This window comes from Pseudopipra pipra, chromosome 4 (assembly GCF_036250125.1).
Source record: "Pseudopipra pipra isolate bDixPip1 chromosome 4, bDixPip1.hap1, whole genome shotgun sequence".
Classification (NCBI taxonomy): domain Eukaryota; kingdom Metazoa; phylum Chordata; class Aves; order Passeriformes; family Pipridae; genus Pseudopipra; species Pseudopipra pipra.
Genome location: NC_087552.1, coordinates 64,795,707 through 64,821,459, shown reverse-complemented (window position 1 = coordinate 64,821,459; position 25,753 = coordinate 64,795,707). Strand labels below are relative to the sequence as shown.

Genomic DNA, 25,753 nt, shown 5'->3' with positions numbered 1-25,753 from the left:
TTGTCAAGTCAAAAACATTTGTTGGTATTTGTGCAACCTCTTCCCTCCATCTGTGGTTTCTTCAAAAAGACAAAACCACAGAATTAATTGGTGACTTGTGACTGAAGGACAGAGGGCCAATTAAAAAAAAAACAACCAACAACAAACCCCAGGACCCTGGAGATTTAATTATTCACATACTCAGTGGTTGGTTTTTTTCCTGGGAATCTAAAGTTTTCATAGTAAATGATCACACACCCTAAGTACATGCGCCTCACAAAAATAGGGCTGTATTAATTTAGCAGATGGAGAAACTAAGGCTCTGAACAACAAATGAACTCATCAAGGTCATGCATCAGTAAAGGCTGGAATGAACATGGGCTTCTTTCAATCCCAGCCTTTTGTGGTGGCTAACAAATGTCAACCCTTTAAACCAGATGAGGTACCACAGTGAGACTGTAGCACAGTTCTACAGATAAAAGAGTTTTGTCTTCTACAGAGAGCTGACAGATAAAATACCACTAGCATTTACACAAATTGATTGTGGTCAGCTAAAGCTGTTCTTCCACAACACACTGAAATACGAAAGAAGGATATATTATGGGAGATAATACACAAAAAATTACAGGACATTCCAATAAAAGATTCAAGTCAAAGCTGAACTTTCTGGTTAAAACATCACTTTAACGTCTCTCTGTTAAAAATACACACACTTATGCACATATACTCTGTTCAACCAGTTTCCATCAACACAGTGAATCCAGAGAGGCAGGAAATGCATGTGTAAAAATCCTCTGTATCCACTTGTTTTAAAAAAAAACATAATTTATCTCAGGACAGGATTAGCAATGTGGAGACCCTACAGCAATCCTCACATTAGTTGAGTTGAAGATCAGAGATACATGGCAGAGAAGCAAGCCTGTGTCTCTGACCCATGTAGTTATAGCAGTAGAGCTAATGGCTGAGATAAGGGTAAAGAAGCTCTGTTTTCTCAGCAGCCAGTGCAACCAAAATGCCTTTAGATCACCAGATGGGGTTTTTTGAAGCCTGGTTGCCTCTTCCTTCAGGGCGCTATTTTGTGCAATAGAGGTATTTACTTAATGTTGTGGTTACACAGAAAAAGCAAGAAGCTTGTGATACAAATCATGAACTATGACAAAATGGAAATACCTAAGAAATATTTATTTGGTTGTGATTCTTATTAACTATCAAATGAAAATGTGTACATATATATGTGTGTACACATACGTGTATATATATTAACATATATATGTTTATTCATATGTAACAAGTACCAAGTTAGTATATACATGTGTTATATGTATACATATATATTGATACAAACATTTTTTCCTTAACTTATCAGAACTCAAACTGGCATCCAAAATTGGTCTGTTGGGAGCTTTGTTTACATATTTACCTGAACTGGAGTCAGCTAAAGTCACCAAGACCCAGTATCCTCCCCTCAGAAAGAAACTGATGTTGTGTGCATTCAGGGCCTGCTTTATAGCTGCTATTCTCTGAAAATACAACAGAGAGAAAGTCAGACGTCTTGTACTCTGTTCCACTTTGAGACACCCCACACTCTAAAAATGAAAACCTCTGGCTCATTAAATGGTGAGAAACTCAGAAAGCATTTGTTAATGAGCTGAAATCCCATATTTAAAAATCATGCAAAACTCCCCAAGAAGTAAAAGCTGAAAATGTCAAAAGTTTATAGCCAATTCTTTCTTTCTGATTACCAAAGTCTTTACGTTTACCCAAGGGGTGACAGACAGCAAGTTATTTGCATGCATTATTGAGTTTATCCGGGTCACAACTCAAACAATGAATAAACCATATTAAAAACTCTCTGTTCCTCTAACCTATCAGAAGAACACCTGTGATGTCACTTTGGATTTCTTTCTATGAAAAGTAACTGCTATTTAATAATTAACTGCATGTCATAATTTACCTTAACTCCTTACCTATAATGGGATGAATTCCATCTATATCTAATTTTTAAAAATACTCTGTAGAAATATAAACATCCATCCATGTGGAAAAAAAATTGGTATTCCTCCCATTTTCCTCCAGTGGATAGAGTATACTAAAATATTGTCTCTCCTATTTTTATGGAGCAGAACCATTAAATACACCATCATATCCTAACCCCAGATGACAACTTGTCTGAAGTATCCCTTCTACTTGCTTGTGTCTTCAACATGGGCAATTTTCTAAAAGATCAAATCTAGTTTTATACTCTATGCCTTATAATTTGGGGTATGACTTCCCAGAGGATGCCAAATTAGAAATATGCTTTATATCCATGAAACCTTCACGAGTAACTTCTTTTATGATATTATCAATTATGATGCTCATCTTTGACAAGCCTTTGCAGTATAATAGATAGAAATCCCTGTAGTGTCTTTTATATCATGGACAGAGACTACAAAAGTTCAAATATCTTCATTCTTATTGAGGAATTTCTAACTTCTGAAGCCATTTCACTGACTTTATTACATTATTTCTGTATGGGAATGACTTAGCATAAGGGTGATGTGAGCATGGCTTCAGTTATTTTACAAGACAATTACACCAGATAGCTCCTGAGTTGCCCAAAGTCTGAAAAGACAATGGATATGAGAACTACACTGTTTAGCAGGCTTCAAACTGATGCTGGTACCATGATATAGAGTTGCTTCATATCAATCCAGGTTCATTCATGTGTTCATGGTGTACAGTGCAAGAGGTACCACTACTTTAGGTTAATCTGACTTACAGACAATAAATGAATTTACTGAGTTCCATAACTTTGGATACCTTATATTTTCCTGGCAGGTGCTTGAGGAACCCAACATATGTTTTGTTTTTTGCCTAAGTGACCCACATTTGTTCGTTATTCCTCTCCCCACCGCTGAGCTCCCACCCAAGTCTATGTGAACTGCAGCTCCACAGGTCAAAACTTTGAATCTCACGTGAGTCCAGCCAAAGGCTCTGGATTATTTATTTCACTGTTAGACTGATGGTTTTTTTGGTATCCATGGGGGGGGGGGGGTGGTTTCTGCTTTGCAGTATTTACTGAGCATGGTGCTGCTATCTCTCCAATTTTTTAACAAATACAGTGTTTGGAGCTCCTCTCTAGACTTTCTAAGTTAAGGTTCTTATACCAGCATTTCAATTTTCCATCTTCTTTTTTTACATCCTTTCTGATGATAATATTTGTACATGGGAACACATCTCCTGCATTATAAGAATGCAAAAATAATGCCACTATTCAAATTCTTACACACTTACTTATACATCTGGGGTTCTGACTTTCCCTTTTAGCCAAAGCAACTCTCTGGTAATTTTCATGCAGTAGTTTGTCTGGATAGAGTCCCAACTCTTCCTCAGAGCCACTGCCTTTCGGATTATAGTTTAATTGCACTTTAATTGACTCTTTCCACTGGACTCATCCCGCCTGACATTAGCCATGTAATAGATGTGCATAAATTAAGCAACCAAGTCTTCTCTAGAGTCAATGATTACAATGGAATACTTTTGAAACTGCTGTCTTCCTGAAAGCAAGTTAAATCAGTCAGCTCCATGCATAAATTTTAAACAAAAAGGGCTTCTGTCAGATTGGAACCAAATTTCAGAATTTTTCCAAAGGGCCCCTACTACTACACTGACAGCTTACTTATCATCTTTGTTATTGATGGCTACTTTTATCAATAATGACTCCTATTCTAGATAGCATCACATCCCAACACTACATGTAAAACACTGGTAAAAACTCCAGTAAGAAGGTTTTCTCTGCCTGACCAAGAAATTATTGCCTTTAACAATCTTTCTGAAATAATGTAATATTCCCAAATCTAAAAGGTTTTCAGCCAAGAACCAATAGGTTCTCTTTAAGGGAAGACATTTCATAACTAAGTTAAGGATTTCAGGGACACCTCCTTGAAATGGGCAAAAAACATTCTGCATTGGTGAGTCTTCTCAGTAGTATCACAACACACCCCAGCAGTGTGACAAAGCACATCCTTCCAGTGACACATAATAAAGGTCATCAAGATTCTCTTCTGGTAACAGAAGAGAATGTAAGAAATCTTTAAACAAGTGACAACAGAAGTATTTTCCTGTTGACTTAACCAGTTACTGCTTCTAAGTTTATTCACATAGGGTATATTTCAGGATATTTCTCAAGTCACAATAGACTCTGATACAACACATTTTATCAAAATTTGTGCCATTCAAGTCTAAATCAACAAAATTTATATGCACATATCAATACCTAAAGTAGTGCCCATTAGCAACAATATAAAAATAGAAATGTAGGCAGCTGGCACTAGAAGACTGGCTCTACAGCACTGTACTGTATAAAACAATCTGTGTTGAAATGTGTTATTAGTGCACATGACTTTTTATCATTGGATAGCATAGGACTCTGTAATTGCTCCTGTCTCCCTTGTTCCTGCTCCAGCCCCAGCCATCATGGGTCTGACCCCATTCATCCTAACAATGTCAGAAATGCACATCTATTCTCCAGATTATACAACTACTTTCCCCTTTCAGTGCTCCTCTACTTTCAGAAAAACTTTGTAAGATCTTACTGGAGGACAACTTATCACAAAATCATACCCTGTTAAACTACTGTAATATCCCTACAGCCCCATTGAACCGAAGCTTTTCCAAATCATTTGCAACACGTGATTGTTCTTCTTTATGCTTTAGGCCAACTCACTTGATGTTTCATATACAAACATGAAGAAAAACCTTGAGGCAGCATTGATTACAATTGATGATATTATTTAAGCTGCCTTGAAGCACAGCACCAATATAGAAATTGGGATTTAAAGGCAAAAGTAATATGCATAACACTTTGCACTGAAATAAAATGTTTGTACAACAGAAGAATCTATCACCATTAGTTTCCTTACGTTATTAAAGACTCCCATTCTACATGCATTCAAAATAAAGATTTTTCTTTTAGAAGCTGCACTTTGCTTCTTCAAGAAATGGAGAGTTGCAAATAATTTTGAAGTGGTAATATTCCCCTGGCTGAAACCATTAGTTCATGAGTCGCTCTCAACAAAAGAAACAATTTGTTAAAATTAACTATTTTCTGCAACATAATCAGGAATTCAGACTCCTGGGTATTCTCACCGTGATTACAGGGAAGAATGGTAAGGGTTTGGGAATGCCAAAAAAGCAGAAAACTTTGTGCACTCTCACTGTAGTCTGTTCATCTTAAATATAGACACCTGTTCAAGTACTTGGACAGCTTCAACATACTCCTTTGGACCTTTCAAAGTGTATCTCATCAACTCCAAACACAATCTACTGGGTTTGTGTTAATATGAAGAGCTTCGTTTTGCCTACTTCTCCAGCTCTTTGGATGCTGTGACCTTGTCTTAAAAAGCTGTAAAATGCCCTTCAAAATTAATGATACTTTGCACTGATTCTTTGTAACTGGCAGGACTTGAAATCCAAGATACAGACACAGAGCTGGGATCTGTTCCTTCTCTATCACAGTAAAGGACAAATATAATAGATTATAAGCACCACAGAGTCTTCTGGTTTTCAAATGGCATAAGGTCCTTTATTATGAAAGAAACATGGTTTGGAAATAAATAGGGAGAAAACAATGTCTGATTTTCATTCCAGTGTTCACTATATTTGTTTCTTGCCAATTGAAAAGGACATTTGTTCACAAATGCAGAAAATACTTGCTTGATGCTCTTCACATTATGAGTCAATTACTAAGGTTCTGGTTCAGTTTTGACCTGAAATCTAATTTGCTTCTGAAGACAGCGCAAAGAAGGTTCATCCCTTTTCAGAAGTATCAGTGTTCTAAACACACTCTTTGCTTTACTGGCCTTTCACAGGATGACATGCATCGTCTCTGTTTCTGTCTAGAAAATCAGATCAATATTAAATATTCTTGAGAAACACACTAATACCAGTAAGCACTAGATTATGCTGATCTTTACAGTGACAAACACAGCAGACATAGCTTCATGTGAGCTTCTACATGTATCTTGTCAGGTGGGAGTGAGATCTTTACATAGGTAGAGAACATCTCTCAATTCTGTATAAAGACAATGAGAGTACAGACATTTATTGCAAAACAGGATTAAGACTGTCCCAAACAGACATGCATTGCCCTGTTTACCTTATCACTAGTTAAACTTCTCTTCTTTTTCGGTTGGTTGGCTGGTAGTAGCACATGCAAGTCAGCAGCTGTGGGCAGACCAGGTTTCACAACTGTCATGAGTGTTTCTTCAGGTATATTGGTTTCCTGTGAAGACAGCAAAAGCATATGGCAAATTACAGGACAGCACAGTTCGTGTTTTATATAAAACATAAGTAACTCCACATGTGGCTTTTAGATTTGGTGTTCAGATCCCTAATATTTGGAAGGGATTCCACTAGAAGCTAAAGCATGAACAAAGTGAAGCATAAGTGTACTGAAATGTGAGCTGCTCTTTGAAGACTGGAAGAGCTAAGTGTTGTTTTCACATTAAAGTAATTCAGTGGCATCAAGAAAAGAAGCAAAATGAAGAGGTATGCAGGTTTTATCAAAACTCTGCAATGGCTGAGCATTTCTAAGGTAAGATAAAACAAAAATCCCAAGTGATTTAGGATTCTTTGTGGGCAATTCAGATACAGCATAGACTTGGGCATATTAATTACAGCTAACTCTAGCCTAGAAAGGTTACTTTTCCATCTGTGTTTTACAGGCAGAGAGAATTCTTCGAATGTGAGACTAGGAGCACCTAGGTTCAGTTCCCGAAATGGTAACAAATACCATCATTTCCCCACTGAAAGTCAGATGAATCACTTTTCAAAATATTTTGTCCAAATTTGGTTTTAGTCCCAAGTTCCTCCACATGTTGTACAATACAGCCCCACAATTCTAATGATGACACTCTGGGCACTTGCCACAGCCTTCCTCAAACAGACTCTGAAATTCCATTAAATTTACCATATACTTTGGCAAATGTTTTAGTAATTCTTAAAATGCAAGGACTATTTTATAAGGGAGTAAAATATATTTTTGACTGACACTGGTTATGGAATGAGTTTAAGTTGATAAAAGTGGGAAATTACTTTAATTTGATGTTTGATATGAGCCTATAAAAAAAGGAAGGAAACTGTATAAAGTCAAAAATTTAGAACCTGACTTGCACTACTGCAAATCCAGGAAAAATAAAGTGATTTAAAATGCATATATTTTATAAACAATATCAATCTGTACCTCAATGCTACTGCCTTCACAAAAGCCAGTGTGTGCACCCTCAGTTGCTGGCAGGGTGCATATGTGAAGAGCACAGCTCTCAAGTTCAAAGTTTTCATGAGGTGCTCTTATCTCACAGTACTACTGCAGAGCTTTGTATTTGATTTAACCTACAGGATTCAGCTATTCCCAATCCACATATCTTTTGTGAACATGATCTAAAAAATCAGCTGTACAAACTGCATGCCTATATATTATATGTAATTTTCAGTTACACAACTAGCATAATAAATTCTTTCTTTGTGCTTTGTTTTTACACGATGTCTTTTATGTTACAAAGCATCCTTTGCTTAGCTTCTAAATCTCTCACATTTAAGCCACTCTTCCTGTTTTGGAGTCAGCAGTATTTGCCAATATGTCTATTCCTAATCCCAGAGAGCAATATTTAGCATTAATTGCCAATTAGGCTGTGTTAGACCTAAACTGTCTACGTTACAATATCATTGTCTACAGCCTGCACGTAAAAGTGACACTAGGCTCAAACTTGCTTGAAATGTGGCTCATGAGGTTCACTTTATTATTTTGCTCTGCCTCCTTTTTTCTAAATGAGAAGGTATTAACTTAACCTTCAAGCTTTACAACTGGTGAGGGAACATTTTACGAGCAATCTGAAAGAGCACCTTTGCAAGAAGTCGTGTTACTACCCGCCCTATGTCTTCTCTCCACTCTGGTATGTCGGGGTTGTACATGTCCAGGTGTTTAGTAAACTTCAATGGAAGAACGTGAAAATGATCTAGAAAAAAAAAAGAAACATTTTGTACAAGTGATAAACCAAGTTGTAAAAAGGGTTTTGTAGAACTAAAAGCTGAAAATCTATATTTAGCGTTTTTTGCTGTGCAGCACTGCAGTATCTAGGACCCCCACTGCTCTATGTTGTCAGGCACTCAATTTCTCTCTGTATTTTCATCAACATCATCAAATTTATGCCTAAAGATTAAAAAGCAGTAAGAAAAAGAAATAAACAAAGGAGATTTACATACATGCTCTGGGGTCATAATGTTCCCAGTAATTTTCCCTTAGGTCAATAAGTCACGCAGAAGTGATTGGTTTCTTTTATTTGAAATGAGAATGTGCCAACAGGTTGTATTCTTACCAAATCATAAATATGTGGGATTTTGCCCATTACATGTTCCTGTTTTCCATACAAAATGAATACCTCACATATTGCATAAACTAGATATGAAAATAAGAACAGAAATTATATTACAAATGCTAACCACTGCCCTCTGAAAAAATAAAACCAAGGTACATCCACAACATTTCTCTGGATATTGTCAAAAATATCTGAAATACTAGAAATGGGTTGATCCTCAGAAAACAGTCTCTTAAAACCTTCCCTTTCTCCCTACATGCTCCTTGGATGAACATCTGGGGAACTTAATGCGAAGAAGAAATAGAGATAGCCTGGAATGGAGGAGTCAAGCCTGCCTCCCCCAATACTTCCAACAGAATTATATTTTAGTGTGGCTTTCTTTTCCAAAAGTTTCTTTATTTCTGTCATGGCCAGTACTTTCGTGCTCCTGATATCAGGACTGGTCAATAGTAAGAGCAAAAGGAGTGCTGGAAAGCCAAAGTCATTGATGTAGTCACACTAAGAGGGTTATACTTTTAAAGATTACAAAAAAAGCTGATGCATTTATACGTAAGTGGTGGCATAATTGTTAAATTCATTTATCTTAGAAAAGGAGAAGATTCATAAAAGCTCCATTTAGCATAAGTGTGGGTTTTAACATTATTTTAAATTAATAAGCATACTAAAAGCAAAAATAACAGAATCTTCTCCAGACAATAGAGATGCATAATGTTGTGTATTGCGTGATATCAGAAGGCTTCTAGCTCTGCATTCAGAAGAAGCTTTTATATGTATCACAATTTCCACATGTGACAGCACAAATACAAATGTAAATAATTTTCCAGCACTACATTTTCCACAGTATATTATGCCTTGTCACTACATTATAAGACACAAAAAACCACCAGGGCACAATGTGGAACAAGAGCTGAAGGGTTATTCAATAATTACAGCAGAGCTATGCTTGATCCAAACTCTCAGACAAACATCAAAGGTACAGTGACATAGTGTGATAAAAGGCAATTATTTGACATTTTATTCAGTGCTGAGAGCACATACTCAACTAAATTTTCATTTTTTTCAGAGGCATTTAAACTAATTTATTTAGAAATTCTGGGAAACTTTCTAGTTTTAGGCCAAAATACTACTTAAACACTGTTGCCACATATAGCATTTGAGAACTACAGTAACATTTAAAACAAGAAGAGGAAACAAAATGTTTCAGATTAAACTCTTCCACACAATCCCACTGTTCACTTCATGGAGTTACCTTGTGACAGTTCATCCCTACAATTTTAAGAGTTAAATGTGGCATTAGACGTAATTTTACAACAGGTTCAGTTATACCAGGACTGGCTTAAGATGTACAATAACAAGTACATATGAAACAAAAAAAAATGAAAAAGACTAATGTCTCACCAAAAACATGGACAACTTTTGAGTCCTGAAGCATGGAGCTCCCACAGGAAACTTGCACTGTAACTCGGACATCACCTGTCTCAGCAAATTTGGTCACCAGAAAACTCTCCAATGTAAGCAGTGGCTTTAAAAAACAAAGAAAAGTTGAAAATATAATTTGAGCAAGAACCACAAGAACAGTGTCTGAAGAGGCTGTAACTAAAAATATCAGCAAAAAGTTTTCACATCAATTTTCAATTAATCAATATTTTATCAAATTGTTCAACAAAAATTTTCAATACAGGATGTTTCTTTCCCTAAATAGATCTTTTATAAACAGAAAAGCAGCCAGATGGGGCAAATACTTCTTCTAGAATAATCGGTAGAGTATTAGGGTTTCAGTCAGATCCACCAAAATAAAAGGATTTTGAGGCAGATTCAACAAACTCCACAAGATTATATGAAGCAAGTCAGTTGTCTCAAAAAAATGTGGGGCACATCAGGGTCAAAAGGATTAACACTGTCAACTTAGAGCGTCAGTCCACAGTAACCTCCAAGGCAACCTCCAAGCAACCTCCTGTTCTAGCAATGGCAAAGTCAATAATAATAACCAGATACAGGCTGGTTTTATGGTAGACAGCACATTTACAAGAAGAAAGTCCACTGCACCTATTTGAAGCATTCCTCTGCCTCATAAAGAAAATATTTTGCTTATCTGTTATTGAAAGAATTACCCTAAAAGAAATTAACCTAGCTAGACAATAAATATTGCCAATAGAAATAGTGGGATATTTATTGCTCTAGGACACGTTTATCTAGACCTTGATCCCCAAATGAATATCACTAGATTGTTTGAGTGCTCTCAGTGTTTTGATATCCTTTAAGATATCCCATTTTTTTAATATGCCAGTTTATTTTAGACTCACAGAAAATATTTATCTATACAAAGAATATATATATATATTTCTGTACAGCACTTCAATTTACAGTACTCACATTATCAGTTTAGAAGCATATAAATCCAAGTTTCATCATTCACCAATGTCATGATCCCAAATCCATCCCTGTCTGCAAGTTGTTTTTTTTCCACGGGTAATCAAATACAATAAATTGTTGTGTCCCCCCCCCCCCCCCCCGAGAAAATAGTTTAGAAATTGAAAGAAAGGAACAACCTTTATTGGAAAGAGATTGAAAATAATCTCAGTAAAAACCACTTGTGTACCTGAAGATTGTTTCCTATCCACCAGTAGAAAACTGTCAAATTAGGGTTCTTAGGCAGTATGATGGCTGTCAGGTTCACCTCCTGGTTTCTTCCAATGACTGGAACCACTTCTAAGTTTAAAGCCTGGAGTGGAGCTGAACAAAGTTCCCAAAATATCATTGAACAAGAATCCATCAGTTTATTAATGCCTCTTTCCCCAAAAGCCCCTCACCTGAATCAGGTCCTGAATTTTTTTTTTCCCTCCCTTTTGCTTTTACATCCATGTCAAAAGATATGGACATAATTGGAAGGACCTCATTTCAACAAAAAAATATCCCCCAAATCACCTCAAAATCTCAGAAACAAAATCTTAAGCAACGAGACAGATCAACCAAATGCACTTCTCTGATGCACTTTTTTTTGTGCATTTCCAATCCTACAGCACATAAGCAAATACTCCAGTTAAAAAGTGGAAAAGGCAATCTCAGCTTGTTTTTTTTTTTTAGTAACAAAAGATCAAATGAATAGAAATCTAACAAATCTCAAATTGCTAAGGGAAAAGCAGAAAACTAAAAAAGAATGCTGCTGACTACTCATTTTCATTATAAAAAATCATCTGTTAGGCTCACACCACACAGAAACTCTCATTAATGCATGCTTTAAAATAGATGTGTATATCAGGGGAGCATTTATTTGCAAATCAAAATAGGATAACCTCTGTACTCCAAAATGTGCCTTAGAGTAAGTTTATTCCTTCCTGAACTTTTGCCTATGAAGGCTGTAAGCACTATTATTTGTATAAAAGAAACACATCATTATGGTGGTTTTATCTGCTTCTAAGTGTTGTGGTTATTAGTGTTGTGCTGCTTCACAGTACAGTAACTGTATTAAAAAAACCCTTTCCCTCAAAGGTTTTTGAGTATATCTTTTTCAGAATGCATAAAGGTAAAAGCTTTATAACAGTATAATGTCATAACTAGAATTTCTTAACTTCACCTGCACCATCTACCCAGGATACCAAAATGCTATATGGCTCAAGATTCATTCATTACACAGAATGAATATTAACCCATCCATTTTTGTTCCATTCTACATATTTTTTAACTCATTCAAAGGTTTTTCATCTCAGTGCAAACTTACAGGTTGTTAACACTGGTCTAAAGTATTTCTCTTACTCTGTGTCAGGAGCTGAATCACTGCTAATTCACTTTGATTAAATTGATTGAACTTCTCTGAAAACAAGTTGTCTCATCTCCTTTCTCACCTCACTTCACATAGTCTGTGTGCTGCTTCATCCCAATGTAAGACTCTACTTTCACTCTGCATTTTCTACAATGACTCTTAAATCACCTACATGAATTCAAGACATGTTGGGTGCTTAAACAAATGATTTCTTCACTAGCTTCCAGAGGAGTTAAAATGTTTCTCCCTGTTGCTGGTATCTTGAAGAAAATTCAGAAATTTTAGGAATTTCATTAAATTTGTTCCTCATAGAAATAGAATTTCCTTCTGATGAGGTAAAATAAAGAAGTCTGGAGGGATCTGTGAAACTGTTTTGATTTTGCCATAAATTTGCATTTTCCCAGAGGAAACTGATGATTTTGAGATATGTTTTTGCTCCTGAAGAAGGTTGCTTTCTTTTCCAAAATTTTTAAGAGCAAGTTGGTACTTGAGTGATGACTGCTATTTCAATCTTACTGCTCCTATATCTTAAAGAGCTGAGAATAATTATTGCAAGTCCTCCTGCTTGTGTCTGTCACACAAGTCCATAATGCATGGGAACAAGCCTCATAGCACCCTTAAATGTGTAATATGAGGGACTGACTTAAATTATTTTTGATTATTTAACAAATTTATAATTTCCATATAGTTTCCATACAGTTTTCCAAGTTCCCTTATTATTCACTTACTATAAAGATCACAGCTTCATAAAAAACAAAATGTGTGCAGTGTATCTAGCAATGTATATATCTCTTCTTCAGGTCTTTTTATTATGAGTTGCCTACTCACATTTATGCTATCAGACTTAATTTCTCTTACAGTTCATTAGAAAGTTGTAGATTGTGTGATCTGGATCAGAAAGCATGATTTGGATGAAAAGCCAAAATTTATATAATTGTCCTGCATCCCATAGCAACAGAACTCAGAAGTGAAAAATATTCCCTTTAACATTTGCCTCTGAAAAAAATCCCTGGGAATAATACATCAGCCACAGATAGAGTGAAAGCAGGACTCTGTGGACATTTCTGCTTTCATGGTATTCCACAGTGAAAATGTTCCTTAATGGCTATTAGTGCTTCACTAGAACATAGAAATTGCAGTTTAATTTTTTAGGTAAATTAGAAGATTCAAGTAAATTAGTTGGCACTAATTAAAGAGAGCAAATCACATAGAAAGCATTTATTCAAGAAGGCTGGGCCACACACTTCCATGAGCCTTCTAGTCCCTCTGCAGCACCCACAGACAAGCTCAGGATGAGATCACATCTGCCTCAGTGCTCTGCTGCCTCTGTACTTCAGCACCAAAACTCCTTTAATGGACCAGTCATTTACTTGTGTAAAGTAACTCTGGCTTCTGCAATTTGAAAATCCACTGCATAAAACAAAATCGATATCTTTTATTTTTACTGTTTATCCTAATACAGGTCACACTAAAAGCGCATTTTGAGAAAGTGTTTGTTCCCCTTTCCATCAGGGCTTGCTACTGCTCATCATTCTCTGAAGGGTTAGAAGTTATTCTCAGAGAGAAGGATGTCACACCGAGTTTTTTTCCTCTTCATTGCTTGTACAGACTGTTTCTCTGGCTAATCTACTTCTCAGCACCTAGAAGCTTCTAAACAGTAACAGTGAAGCCCTAAGTAATTTACCTGAGCTCCCTGGAGTTGTCAAATGATTTAAAAAATAAACATAACAAAGAAATAGATACTGAAACTGAAGTTGAGAATTTGACTGTGATCCTTTCTGTTTGATTTTAGTAGAAGATTGGCCATTAGTATGAATGGGCCCCATCTGTCAGTCAAAGCAGAACTGGAAACTCTGGACTCAAGGATACTGACCAGCAAAATACATAAATATCAAGTTGACATAAAGCACATGGATCTGTGCACATCTGTGTATATGGCTCCAGTGATTTCTGTTGCTTTGGGATTAAGATGGAAGACACACCACTCAAAACAGAGGGGAAACAGACACCTGGAGAATGCAAGATGAGTATCTTTTCCTTTGATGTTACTTGCTTCTGAATTTTTGACACATCTGAAAACAGGCAAAGCAATAGTTGCCTTGAATCTCAAAGAAAGTGGAATATTCAGTTCCAGTTATGAGTTTCCCTCTTCGTTTCAGTTATGAGATGACTGAGGTACATTAAACTTGCAATGGTGCATGATATTCCCTGTGCCATGATATTCTTTAGTTTGTATATGTTTGATTGGGTATTTTAGGTCTTAATTAAGGAGAGGGAGAGAAGTCTAAGACAATTAATACTGCCTGCCAGCATGAAGTTATATCCAAGTACCATTTAAAATTCTGTGAGAATTAACTAACTAAAATCTAGATTTAGAAACACTGAGATTTTTAATATTTTTCAAAATCATACAAAAGCTCATATGTTTCTCAACACATCTGTTCACTTGCTTTACACTACACCTAGAAGCTTTAAAAAGATATAGTGTTGAATTTTTGCTGCTAAGGCTGCCAACAGGGTCTTGAATCAGGAAGATGGATAAAACCTGAGATTTGAACTGAGGCATACTTATTTAAAAGATTAATAAACCATCCTTCTGTCTAACTGGAATAAAACTAATTCTGATCTCCTATTACATTAGGTTTACAAGCCTCTGAATTCAAAACACACAACACTGCAAGGCTGCATGAGGGTGTTGAAAAAATATGCCTTTTCCTAATTGCAACTAGTAATTTTCTTTACTACTTCATAGCTGTCATGAGGTTTTTACACAGTGGTAGAAGTAAGAAAAGCAAAGAGATGATTTACAGTTGACTTGGATGAACACCACAGCCTCATCATGCCCAGCCACATTCTCAGCCTTCACTGACACACGGTAAATCCCAGGATTCTCATAGCGGTGACGGATGGGTTCTCCAGTCATCGTAAGGTTCACATATATCGCCTTAAAGCCATCTCCAAGATCTACCTGGTATTTGGTACTCAATATATCACCCTAAAAGGAAAATATATCAAAAACATTTTAAATGGCCAGAACCAAAACAGACAGGACACATGTTTATAACCCTTTACTGAATCACAGCAGCATTTCCAGCCCCTGCCAGACATTTTGAGTCAATTGCAATAGCTGCAGTAAAACCACTACAACCCATGGCAATGATGTTAGTGCAACAGATGCTGTGTGCATTAATAGAGATAATACCAAATTTCCACAGTAAGGTGCTACCTTAAAATTAGACACCTCAGACCACTAATCAAGTTGTATGGCACAGAAATCATCACTCTTGTCTTAATGCAGCTGGACATTAACTAACATAATGGTGCGATGCTCATATCATTGCAAGCAATTGAAGATTGTTATTTTAGCAAATTACTACTCATCCCGAGAACTTTTAGCCTTTCCAATTATAAAGTAAAATTAATTGGCTTAGGCATTCTTCACAGCACCATCTAAGCACAGCCTCCTAGTGTCAATTACATGGCCTTTAAGGCCCAAGCTGGGATCTTCACACAGAGGTGTACAGCATTATACTGAGCCACCAAGAATGTCCAGAACTACCATGCTCTAGTGCAAAATTCGATGCATGGTTAATGAAGCAGATTACCAAGCTGGGTTTGGGAAAGGGTTTAAAAGTCCAGCCAAATAATTTTGTCATATCAAACATCTCATTGAATTCCTAATTCCTTGCACTTCTGCCAAGTGCTCCTTTAAATGACACCGTCTTCCTAAACTCAGGCCTAAAGGACTGCAAAGCTGATAATACTGTCAGAGGACAAACATGAGTATTACTCTTGTTGTGGTGTGGCTGCTCAGGAGAGAAATCAGGCCTGTGCTACATGGACTAGAGATTTGGATGCAGTGAAAGGAAAATTCATTTTAGCTGTTAGCAGTAATACTTTCTCAATACTACTGGCAGCACTGCCTTGGTGAGCTGCCCTGCTTCCTTGATCTCCAACAGTATTTATGTTCCTGCTTGCTTGCCATCACAGCCATGCAATTAAGACAGGCTACAGGGCCAGGCTTCATAGAAAAGCCTCTGTGTTGTGAAAACACAGTATTGATTTTAAAAATTTCATTGCCTCTGGGAAAGGAATGTATACATCCACGTGCTGGTCAAGTGACAGGAAAGGGCATCAGAGCAGAGAAGGATTGATACCAATCGAAGTATTCAAAAATCACTCCACTTCTCCAAAAGCCACTCTGAAATAGGTTTATTCCAAAATTTAATCTCAAAAGGAAGCATTAATGTAATTTTTTTCAAAATGGCAACAATCAGCCATTGGAATACTCTTCCCAGGAAGCTGGTGGATTCCCCACAGCTGGACACTTTTAAGATTCAGCAGCACAGGTGCTGGCCATCTTGTCTAGGCTGTGCTTTTGCCAAGACAGGTTGGACTAGATGATCATCGAGGTCCCTTCCAACCTGGCAGTCTATAATTCTATGATTCTTTGAAAATCAAAGGAGGTACCAAGGCTAGAATTTATGTTCCCTGGCATTACAGAAGAAAGGAAAACATACTATTATTTCCTCCTTTTGTTATTTGGCAGTGTGGTTGATTTTCTTCCTTGTTTTATCAGATGAAAGAACATTGCTTACAATGTAAAAGAACACCCATAATAAGGAACCTGTAGGATTATCAAATACCTAAGCACCATATTTCAAGACACATAAAGGACCTTAAAAGCCTCTTCACTGTGAATAGTTTTTTCTTTCTTTTGACAACAGAATAGTAGAATTTAGCAGAAGAGATAATATATTATATTACAGTTTAAAGCAGAAGAGATATGTTCTTGCCAGCAGTGTAAGTGGAATCTCTTTAGATGACATTAGCTTGCAAAGAGTTCTTGTTCTCTCTTTCTTATGCTAACAAGTACACATGTGTATTTTTTCCAGATGAGACAGAAACCAGTGTTAAAAGCCAATAGATGCAAGCTTCTCTTACTATATTATTCTAAATAGCTTCCCTAGTGTAAGGATGAGAGTGCTGTATTCAAAACAACAAGATACTTCTATTTTCCAGACCAATAAACAAAGAGAGCAGTGGACAGAAAACAAAAGAGTCACATAAATCAGCTAAATTTATAAGAAGTTGAGGCTTCTACTTTCATAAAAAATAGGAGATGGTCATGATATTATTTATTCATATATTCAGCCAACAGACTATGGAAAAAAATTATCATCATCATCATTATTGCTATTATTTCTAAGAACACTTGAAAACTGCCCAAGCATAACAGAAGCATGTTTTATTTACTCTCTGATGTCTGGCATTCCTGCATTCCCAGAAACCAGTAAATTAATTTTGTTCATTGGACAAAGTAGTATGGTTTGGTTTATTGTAGTAGAGCTGTTTCTTAAACTCAGTAATTGTTATGAATTCTCATTGGATTTTGTCACATAGATTAAATCCTAAGAAACGTTCAGGACATTTGAGTTTAAATATTATTCTTAGCCATAGAGGGCACCAAACTGCTACAGTTCTTCTAAATCTGCCTTCCTCTTTGATGAACAGAGCACAGACTTCACCAGGAAACACAGCACGAGATTGTCTTCAAGATCCCTCGCTTCTGAAGATTTGTGAATAACTTTAAATGGTTTTCATATTGCCACAGAGATCCATGAAAGCTTCAGTAGGAAAAAGTCAAACTGCCAATCAAAATCATTAGAATCCAAATTGCAACCAAATGCTCTGGGCTTACAATAAACATTTCCAAACAAATTCTAGAAAGAGGAGGCAGCAGAACTTGTCACACAAACTGTTGGGGCACTGCACGCATTGGGATGCAGAGCCTGAGAAGCATTAAGCAGGCCAGTGTTCTGCACGTAACTTTCTTGATTCCATTACAGAAATAAATCCCAAGTGCTCAATTTATATTGCACAGGTTTGCCAAAATGTGTGAATTTTCTTCATATTCTTGTAAATCAGTAGGGTTAGCCAGGATGTACAAATACTCTGGTAACCTGAGCACAGCAGGTTACCAGAGCCTAATGCTAAAAAACAAGCTAAAAAACAATGCTAAAAAACAAGCATGAGGAAACATACCCATGGCAAACAATTCATCCAGCAGTTACTCACTGCTGTTGGTCAGGGCCTTAGGGCATTGTCTCTCTCAATAAACATAAAATCCCCCATATCTTTGGCAACACGACTAACATATAATAAATATTCTTATGCTGTGCTATTTGCTGATTTCTGTAAAGCTTTGCCTCATTCCTTTCTGAAAGGCAGATCTCAAAAACACTTAAACCCGAATATTAAATATTCTCTGCATTTCTGTTCTTCTCTGATACAACAGCTGAGATTTTCAGTCCAAGGAGACTTTGGTAATCCAGTTGCTTTGATTTTCCAAGAAGCTATTGCCTTTGCTGCTGAGGACAAAAATCCTGTTCTGTGGGTAGAACTTGGAGATTCACTGAGTCTACTGTCTTGTCTGATTCACTTGAAAACAGAAGTTTCAATATTTCCAAATCCATTAATCCTTGTCTCAAGCACAAATTAATCTTCATTCAGCAGCAAAGCAGGTAGGAGTGAAATTAACCCTAAAAGCAGCAATTAAACTTTCATGGAGCCAACGTTTATTACTACCTGCTCTTGTCTGACAATGAAGGTGATGTCTTCCCCGGGCCTAACAGCCAGGCTTTCTTCTCTGATGCTGATCTGAAGTCCCTTGGGAGCAATCAATGGACACATATGCTGTGCTACATTCTGCTGCAGGTCTACGCCACCTTCACACACATTAGAGACAACTTTCCTATACCTGCAAAAACAGTAAGCAGTGACATGGTGAACTGGAGGTAAGCAAAAGAATGCCATCAGAGACACCAAAGGCAAGTGTGATTGTAGCTAATGCATTTTCCTTGGGTACACAAACAGACAAGATTGCAGATGATCAAAACCAACTCGCAATGCAAGTACTTGGATTGGGGACATTGCCTTTACTAAGGAAAACCCATTGAAGAAGGGTGGTGTGGAGCATGATGAGGATTTCACTTGAATGCATTAGAAGAGTCTGTCTTTTCAAACTTAGAAATGTGCCTGACTATCTCCAGGAGATAGACAGTCATCTGTCCTCCTTGCCATCCCCTTTCCTAGCACTCAACAGTCTTCATTGCTCTAGAGGTTTGGGGTCAAACCCCAAAGATCAGGAAGAAATTAGACCAAGCAGCTTCTGCATTAACCCAGAACTAATTGCTTAACTGCTGCTCTAAAATCAATTAATTTCTTAAAAGACTTGTAACATTTGTGTGACATAACAGTATAAAAGATTGAAAGAAGTAACACTTTTAAAGAGCTAATAATGAAATACTTGGGCGCGTACAGTAATTATTTACAGATCAGTTTCACATAGGTATGCGATTTTTAAACGTCCTTTAAAATCAGTCATATATCACTCTTTTGAATTCCCACTCTGTATATCACAGCTGTCAGCCGCAACCCAAAAGGCATCATTTTCCTCGGTAAGGCAAATACACACAGAGACTGTGATTCTATTGCCAGATTGGACATTTCATCATTTGGTTCTCATCTCTACAACTGACTGAGATGGTGTTATGATAAGCCAGAATAGATGCCAGCTGCAAGTTATTCTCAGCACAGACGTCAGACTACATTGTAGTGTATATCCTATGTGGTATTGTTTACAGTTACTAACGCTTTCCTTTGATTCTGAGTGTCCCATATGGTCAGGAAAAAAACCCTATTCTTCGCAGAACTTCTTGCTCTTATGAAAATGAGAGACTGGGAAATTTTGTGAGATGTCACCAGGTCCTCAGAGTAATTTATTAGATACAAACTGAAAATTGCTCTGGACCTAAGCAATGAGCTAAAAGAAAAGGCTTTGAATGGACATTCCTATCAGAAGTGTAAAAATGGCTACAGAATGTTACAAAAAACCCATTAAAACGCTGCAAACAAGACAGCTCCCCCTCTTCTTGAACAGATTAGTTTTTCAACCACTGGGAACATGCAAAGGAACAATTATCTTCCCTTAATTTGTAGGAAGCTTCTGCACATGCACTAAGTCACAGCTTTTGCATTTCCCAGTTTTTACAGTTTGCCTTATTTACATTTCATAGAATCACAGACTGGTTTGGGTTGAAAGGGACCTTCAAGATCTTCTAGTTCCAACACCCCAGCCAGGGCAGGGAACGTATTCCACTAAACCAAGTTGCTCAAAGTCCCACCCAACCAAGACTTCCACACTTCCAGGGAACAACTGCACAAGTTGTTCAGTGTGTCACCACCCTCTCAGTAAAGAATTTCTTCCTAATATCTAATCTCAACCTATCCTGCTTCATCTGTAGGCCATTCCCACTTGACCTGTCACTACACGTCCCTGTAAAAAGTCCCTCTCTAGCTCTCTTATAGGCTCCCCTTAGGATTGAAACGTGAATTTCTTTCAAACCACTTTTGAGGCCGCTGGTTGGAATATTCTCCCCCTCTCTGGAAGCCTCATCAAGCCAGTTGAATGTAAAACCAGCTTACCCAGTGCTGCTGGTGTATGCCTGCCCCAGCACACAGTCTTCAGGCGGTGCTTCTGGGTTAAACCAAAAGTCAGCAAAGCATTTGTTAGACTCCGACTTCAGAAGTGCAGAGCGCTCAAACCCATAATCACTGAAAAACATCAACACCAAGTGTGTTACTATCCCCACTTCACTCAGCAGTCTAATTTGGGGTGGATAAGACTACATTTTTAAGAGTAAATAATTTTTTTTAATGTTATTCTACCAGATGAACATACGAGTTGATGAAGCTAGTTCTGTTTTAAGTCTAATTTCAGTGGGAGTTGTGTACACTTCGGGGAAAAACTGGTTGTAATTACTTTGTCAGTTCTGCAAAATTAACTCCCATGGTACCTTAGATCTTTCAAAGGTTTCCTTTGCCACTCAGACCAAACATTTTCTTGCTTTTTTTTTCATTTGCAAATAGAAAGGGTTTGTTTGCCTTTTAAATGAATCCAATGGTCATTTTTCAAGCCTTGATCAATAGAGAAAAACATCAGGATTTGTTCAGGCAAGTGAAACACATACTTAAACATGGCAATATTTTTAACAAATGCAAAAGAAACCTGCTATTCAAATAACAGTTTACCTATTTATTTATATATGGCTATGTGGGGAGAGGGGAAAAAGGAGTAAAATAAACCCACCTCAAACTATTTACTAGCAATAAATCAAAAGGTCCACAGACAGACTCACCATAAGAAATCAGAGTTCACGCATTCACAAACTTTGGATGTGAGAGCTGATGTGAAACTTCTCCCTTTAATGCACCATGATGAAATCTTCCTCTTTCGAAAGCTTCTCTGCTGGCCCATGATGCAACGATCACCCTGGATATCAAAGCACTGGACTTATTGCACCGTAACCTACACCACACACACATGACCTTATGTTGTCCTGAGAAAGGCTGATCTTGCTGCCAAGAACTTGTATCAACTCTCTCATATTCAAATATATAGGTATAGATAGCTCTTATATTCACTGCTGTCTGCTAACAGGTCACTACAAAGTTGTAACATAGGTTGTATTTCCAGGGCAAAAATCTGAAGATGTACGTGAAAATTCAAGTGCAATCTAACCCATGTTTCATGTGTACACAATCTAGGCACAAAGCTCCAACTGGCCATTTAAATATTCACTGTGGCTGCACATAGCTGAAGTTCTCTCTAAATCACCATATCTCATGTTGGTAGTCAACCTGATGTACCAAGCATGTGGACACAGGTAGAACAAAGGCTATCTTTACATGCTCCACTGGTAATTGGGCAGCTGCAAGTACTCTGTCAAAGTAATTTTAGTAGTTTCTAATTTCTGAAAGACATTTCGATGCCAATATTTCAAAATACTGTTACTCTTTAGGCTCAGATCTGCATAATATTCTCAGTAAACACACACCAGTCCCAAACAAGAAGTGTAAAATTAGGCATGAGAACTGGCAAATGGGAGCAGTAGAGCTGGAGTAACACAGAGTAGTATGCAAAAAATAAACCAACCCTGCAGAGAGCAAAAGAACAAATGTACTGGAAGAAGCAAAACATAATAATCTGAATGATTATGAATAAATATGACATATTCCATTTAATTAAAAAAAAAAACCTCAGACTTGCCTCTTCAATCAATACACTGTAGAGACAATTTAACTTCCCAAAATTGGATTTGGCCAGAGCACCAGGATTAGCACAGCCTTAATGCATTACTGCAGAAATGGCATTGCCCAAAACAACTGGACTCCGTTACATGATTGGTCCACTGAGATCCTAAATTACTTCTGGAATGGACTGTACTTATGGCAATTTATATATGAGTACAGTATGTGGTCAGGAAGTTGGCAGAACATGACTACATGTTGAAATTGTTTGAATCAATATTACACACTTCAGTTTATGGTATATGCTTCCTAATCCAGCAGGACCACCTATTATTATGGCAACCCTGCAGATATACTTCCACCTTTCCTAGGACACAGATTACACAACCAAAATGAACACAAAATCCTCTCCCATTTTAAACTATTGCAAAATCAGCAAATATCAACATAAGGAGACTAAGCTGGGGATGTGGCATCCAAATTCAATTTGGAAACATTTTCCTAGCACACAGTTCTATATGAATCTGAAAGCTACGGAAAAGTTTTGTCAGTTAACATAAGACCATGAATACCTGCAGATTTGTGAGCTCCCAAGACTCGTAGTCATCATCAGTGCACTCTCTGGGGAAGGATGGTCTGAAGTCCACCTTCACCAGTTCCCAGTCCGAACGGTAGCTAATATGTCCAAAGACTCTGAACAAAAAGATCAAAAGTAAACTCTTACTGCAAAGAAATACCATACATCTGAGATTCAAAATTTCAGTTCTATCTTTTCCACCGTCATAGTTCTGTGCTTAAAAGCACCAGTTTAATTTTTCTTCCGCTTTTATTCCTCTTTATGTATAATGAGTCTAGTTAGGAAACATTTGTCAATTGCATATGAAACTTTTCAATGAAAAAATATATCTCATGTATTAGAGATTTTTTTCTCTAGCCCAGAAATTTAATTGGAAATAACCTTTTCTAATTTGGAACCCAACATTTTTGTCTATTATCTTTCTATATGAAACACACAGCTCTCAGATTTCAACAGGAAGCAGAACTAGGATCACCAGATTGAATTTCCAGCTCTGTCACTCATTCCTTGAGATTATACTACAACTTCTTCAGTTGGTTTTGTTGTGGGTTTTTTTTGTTAACTTCTACAGGTTTTAGATTGCAATTTGCTATTGTTTAAAGTCACAGCAGTATAATGAAATTGTATCAATTTCTAAGGAATACACTGCACCTACACATTGTACTGAAGAACTCAGAGTCTCCTCTTCATTTCAGATAGTCCCTTGTATAGCAAAAACCAAAAACCAGCTATAAACTGTACAAATTTTTTTAGGGGAAAAAAAAAAAGGAAATCTCATTGCTTTAAAAACCAAGCTGCATTTTCAACGCAGCCAACATTTTCTAAATCGGAATCTTTATTTCCAAAACAAAATGGGTATGTATGACATCCAGCAACAAATTAGAAAGGATAAAGACTCTATTTGGGCAAAAGTAAAATGTATTTGTGGTTTGTATCAGGCTTATGTGACTTACTTGCCAAAGAATTTAAGGTTGATTCTGAAGCCAACAATTTCTATGCAGTTCATACTGCACAGAGTTCATATTCCAAGCTTTAGTAGCGTTCTCCAAACTAATTCATTCCTTTTGTTTTGCCCTCAATTTTGTCCAAATCCAGACACAGCAGGAATGGTACAGTTTTGTTAAAAGCATTCTGCAGTGCACAGACATTTCTCTTGTCCTGAATACCAGGTTCAAAGTGGAACTAGGGTAGACCAGAAGTGAGTGAATGCTCAACTCTCTGCAGCACAGAGGCAACATCACCACACTAAGCATTTCTCCTGGTAAATGGACGTAGAGCTCTGAAGTCTACCAATGAGGCTGAAAAGTAGTTCAGAGAGATTAAAGACGTACAGTGATTTCTCCCCTTCCTTTCTGGTGCCTTTGCTTCTCATCTGTAGCAGAGAGATGTAGATATCGATACATTATTGCCCACACTGCTCACACTGTAAGGACCTAACAAGCCACATGCATAGGAAACCACACCATCAGCAGTGCACTTAATGAAACAGAAACATATGCATTTAGTTTGTATGTCTTACTCTTTTCTTGCAAGGCTCTGAGATTAAAGGAGCTGGATCACCTAATTTCTTTCCTTCTAAATGCACCCATGGCTCAGAAGTAGAAGCAACACACAAAAATTAAAAAATGTGGCTCAGTCCACTGGCTGTATGTGCACATATGTGTGTGGTCCCACATCTCTCATTGAGACCTCAGGATTTGGTTCCTTTTTCTGGTTCAGCTGGATCCTGAGAGCTGCTGTCACCAAATAATCTTATTCATTGGTAGTTATATACTCAATAAAATGACTACTTAGGTGGTCTCATGCTTTTTCCACAACGCCTGTTTCAATATGACTGGGTTTGCTGACAGACATGAAGTGTCTTTTGCATGCTAAATACCTGTACCTCTATTTTAAAATCTTTGTTTCTCCATACGAGGTACTACCATAAAGAAGACTTCGCCATGTGCTTATGCAACACCTGTCTGCCTCTGTGGTAGGTGCAATACCTACCTCAGCGAATGTTTCTCTGGACACCACAAAACTTTACAAATCTATTACATTTCTTTTACTAACCCATTTATCAACTAATATGTTCAAGTGCAAGGAGCCAAGTCCTGTTAAAGCTTCACTGCTGCCTCAAGGAAAGTATTTTCCACAGAACAAATCAAATTTTCTTCATTCGTGTTAGCTATCTCAGGCAGATTAGTCAGGAAAGGAGAAGAAAGGAGATGGTGGTTTGAGTTCAAGGCAGAACAGAATAATGAAATTTTCCTGAAAGCATAAAACATAATCTCTGAACTATTATTAATTATATTTGAAATCTCATGAGGATGATTCCAAATGATTATGGCAAGGGAAACACGTTGACTATATGTATAAATACAGACACATACACACACACATGTGTGTGTATGTGTATATATAACCAGAGATATGAAACAGCAAAATGAAGCTCAGAGAGTTACAGCATTAATTTTGATATCCACAAAGATACCAAACAAATTATTGAGCTATCTACTTCTAAGCACCTTGGAGATAATTAAAATGATAACAAACAGCTACCATGGATTTGTCAAAACCAAATCATGTCAAACTAATGTAATTTCCTCCTTTTACAGAGTAACTGGCTTAGCAGATAAAGGAAAGGAGAAAATCTAGCATATTCTGACCTTTGTTAAAACTGTTATACATTTCTAGCTGACATTGTCTCAATATAGAAAAGAAAGCATCAGTGCAGATAAAATCACTGTGAGGAGGAATGGGAGTACATATCCAATTAGAAGAATCCATTTTCAAAAGGTAGTTATCAAACAGGGAATATTTTGAGATATGTATCACAAAGATATGATGGGTCCACAGTCAATATTTTCATTAATACTCGTGAACAAATAAGAAACACAAAAAAATTTTGCAGATAACGCAGAAGGAAGGGAGTGGACATTGACTGATGGAAGCAATGTTCAGAAATCAATATGATGAAATACTCCAAAACCAAGTGCAAAAAGT

The 25,753-nt window shown here is 37.0% G+C and overlaps 1 protein-coding gene across 9 annotated transcripts in view; it reads right to left on the bottom strand.

Annotated features, from left to right (window-relative positions):
- Positions 1-25,753, bottom strand: part of SORCS2 (sortilin related VPS10 domain containing receptor 2) — a 546,495-nt gene that overhangs the window by 17,681 nt on the left and 503,061 nt on the right. For all 9 annotated transcript variants that reach the window (XM_064653301.1, XM_064653303.1, XM_064653306.1 and 6 more), the window contains exons 15-24: positions 22,761-22,881; positions 21,297-21,430; positions 20,584-20,712; positions 18,685-18,856; positions 14,905-15,091; positions 10,936-11,069; positions 9,735-9,858; positions 7,864-7,976; positions 6,119-6,244; positions 1,400-1,499 (exon numbers count right to left, since the gene is read on the bottom strand). In XM_064653301.1, coding sequence (XP_064509371.1) covers positions 1,400-1,499; positions 6,119-6,244; positions 7,864-7,976; positions 9,735-9,858; positions 10,936-11,069; positions 14,905-15,091; positions 18,685-18,856; positions 20,584-20,712; positions 21,297-21,430; positions 22,761-22,881 — 1,340 coding nt within the window. The remainder of the gene's footprint in view (positions 1-1,399; positions 1,500-6,118; positions 6,245-7,863; positions 7,977-9,734; positions 9,859-10,935; positions 11,070-14,904; positions 15,092-18,684; positions 18,857-20,583; positions 20,713-21,296; positions 21,431-22,760; positions 22,882-25,753) is intronic.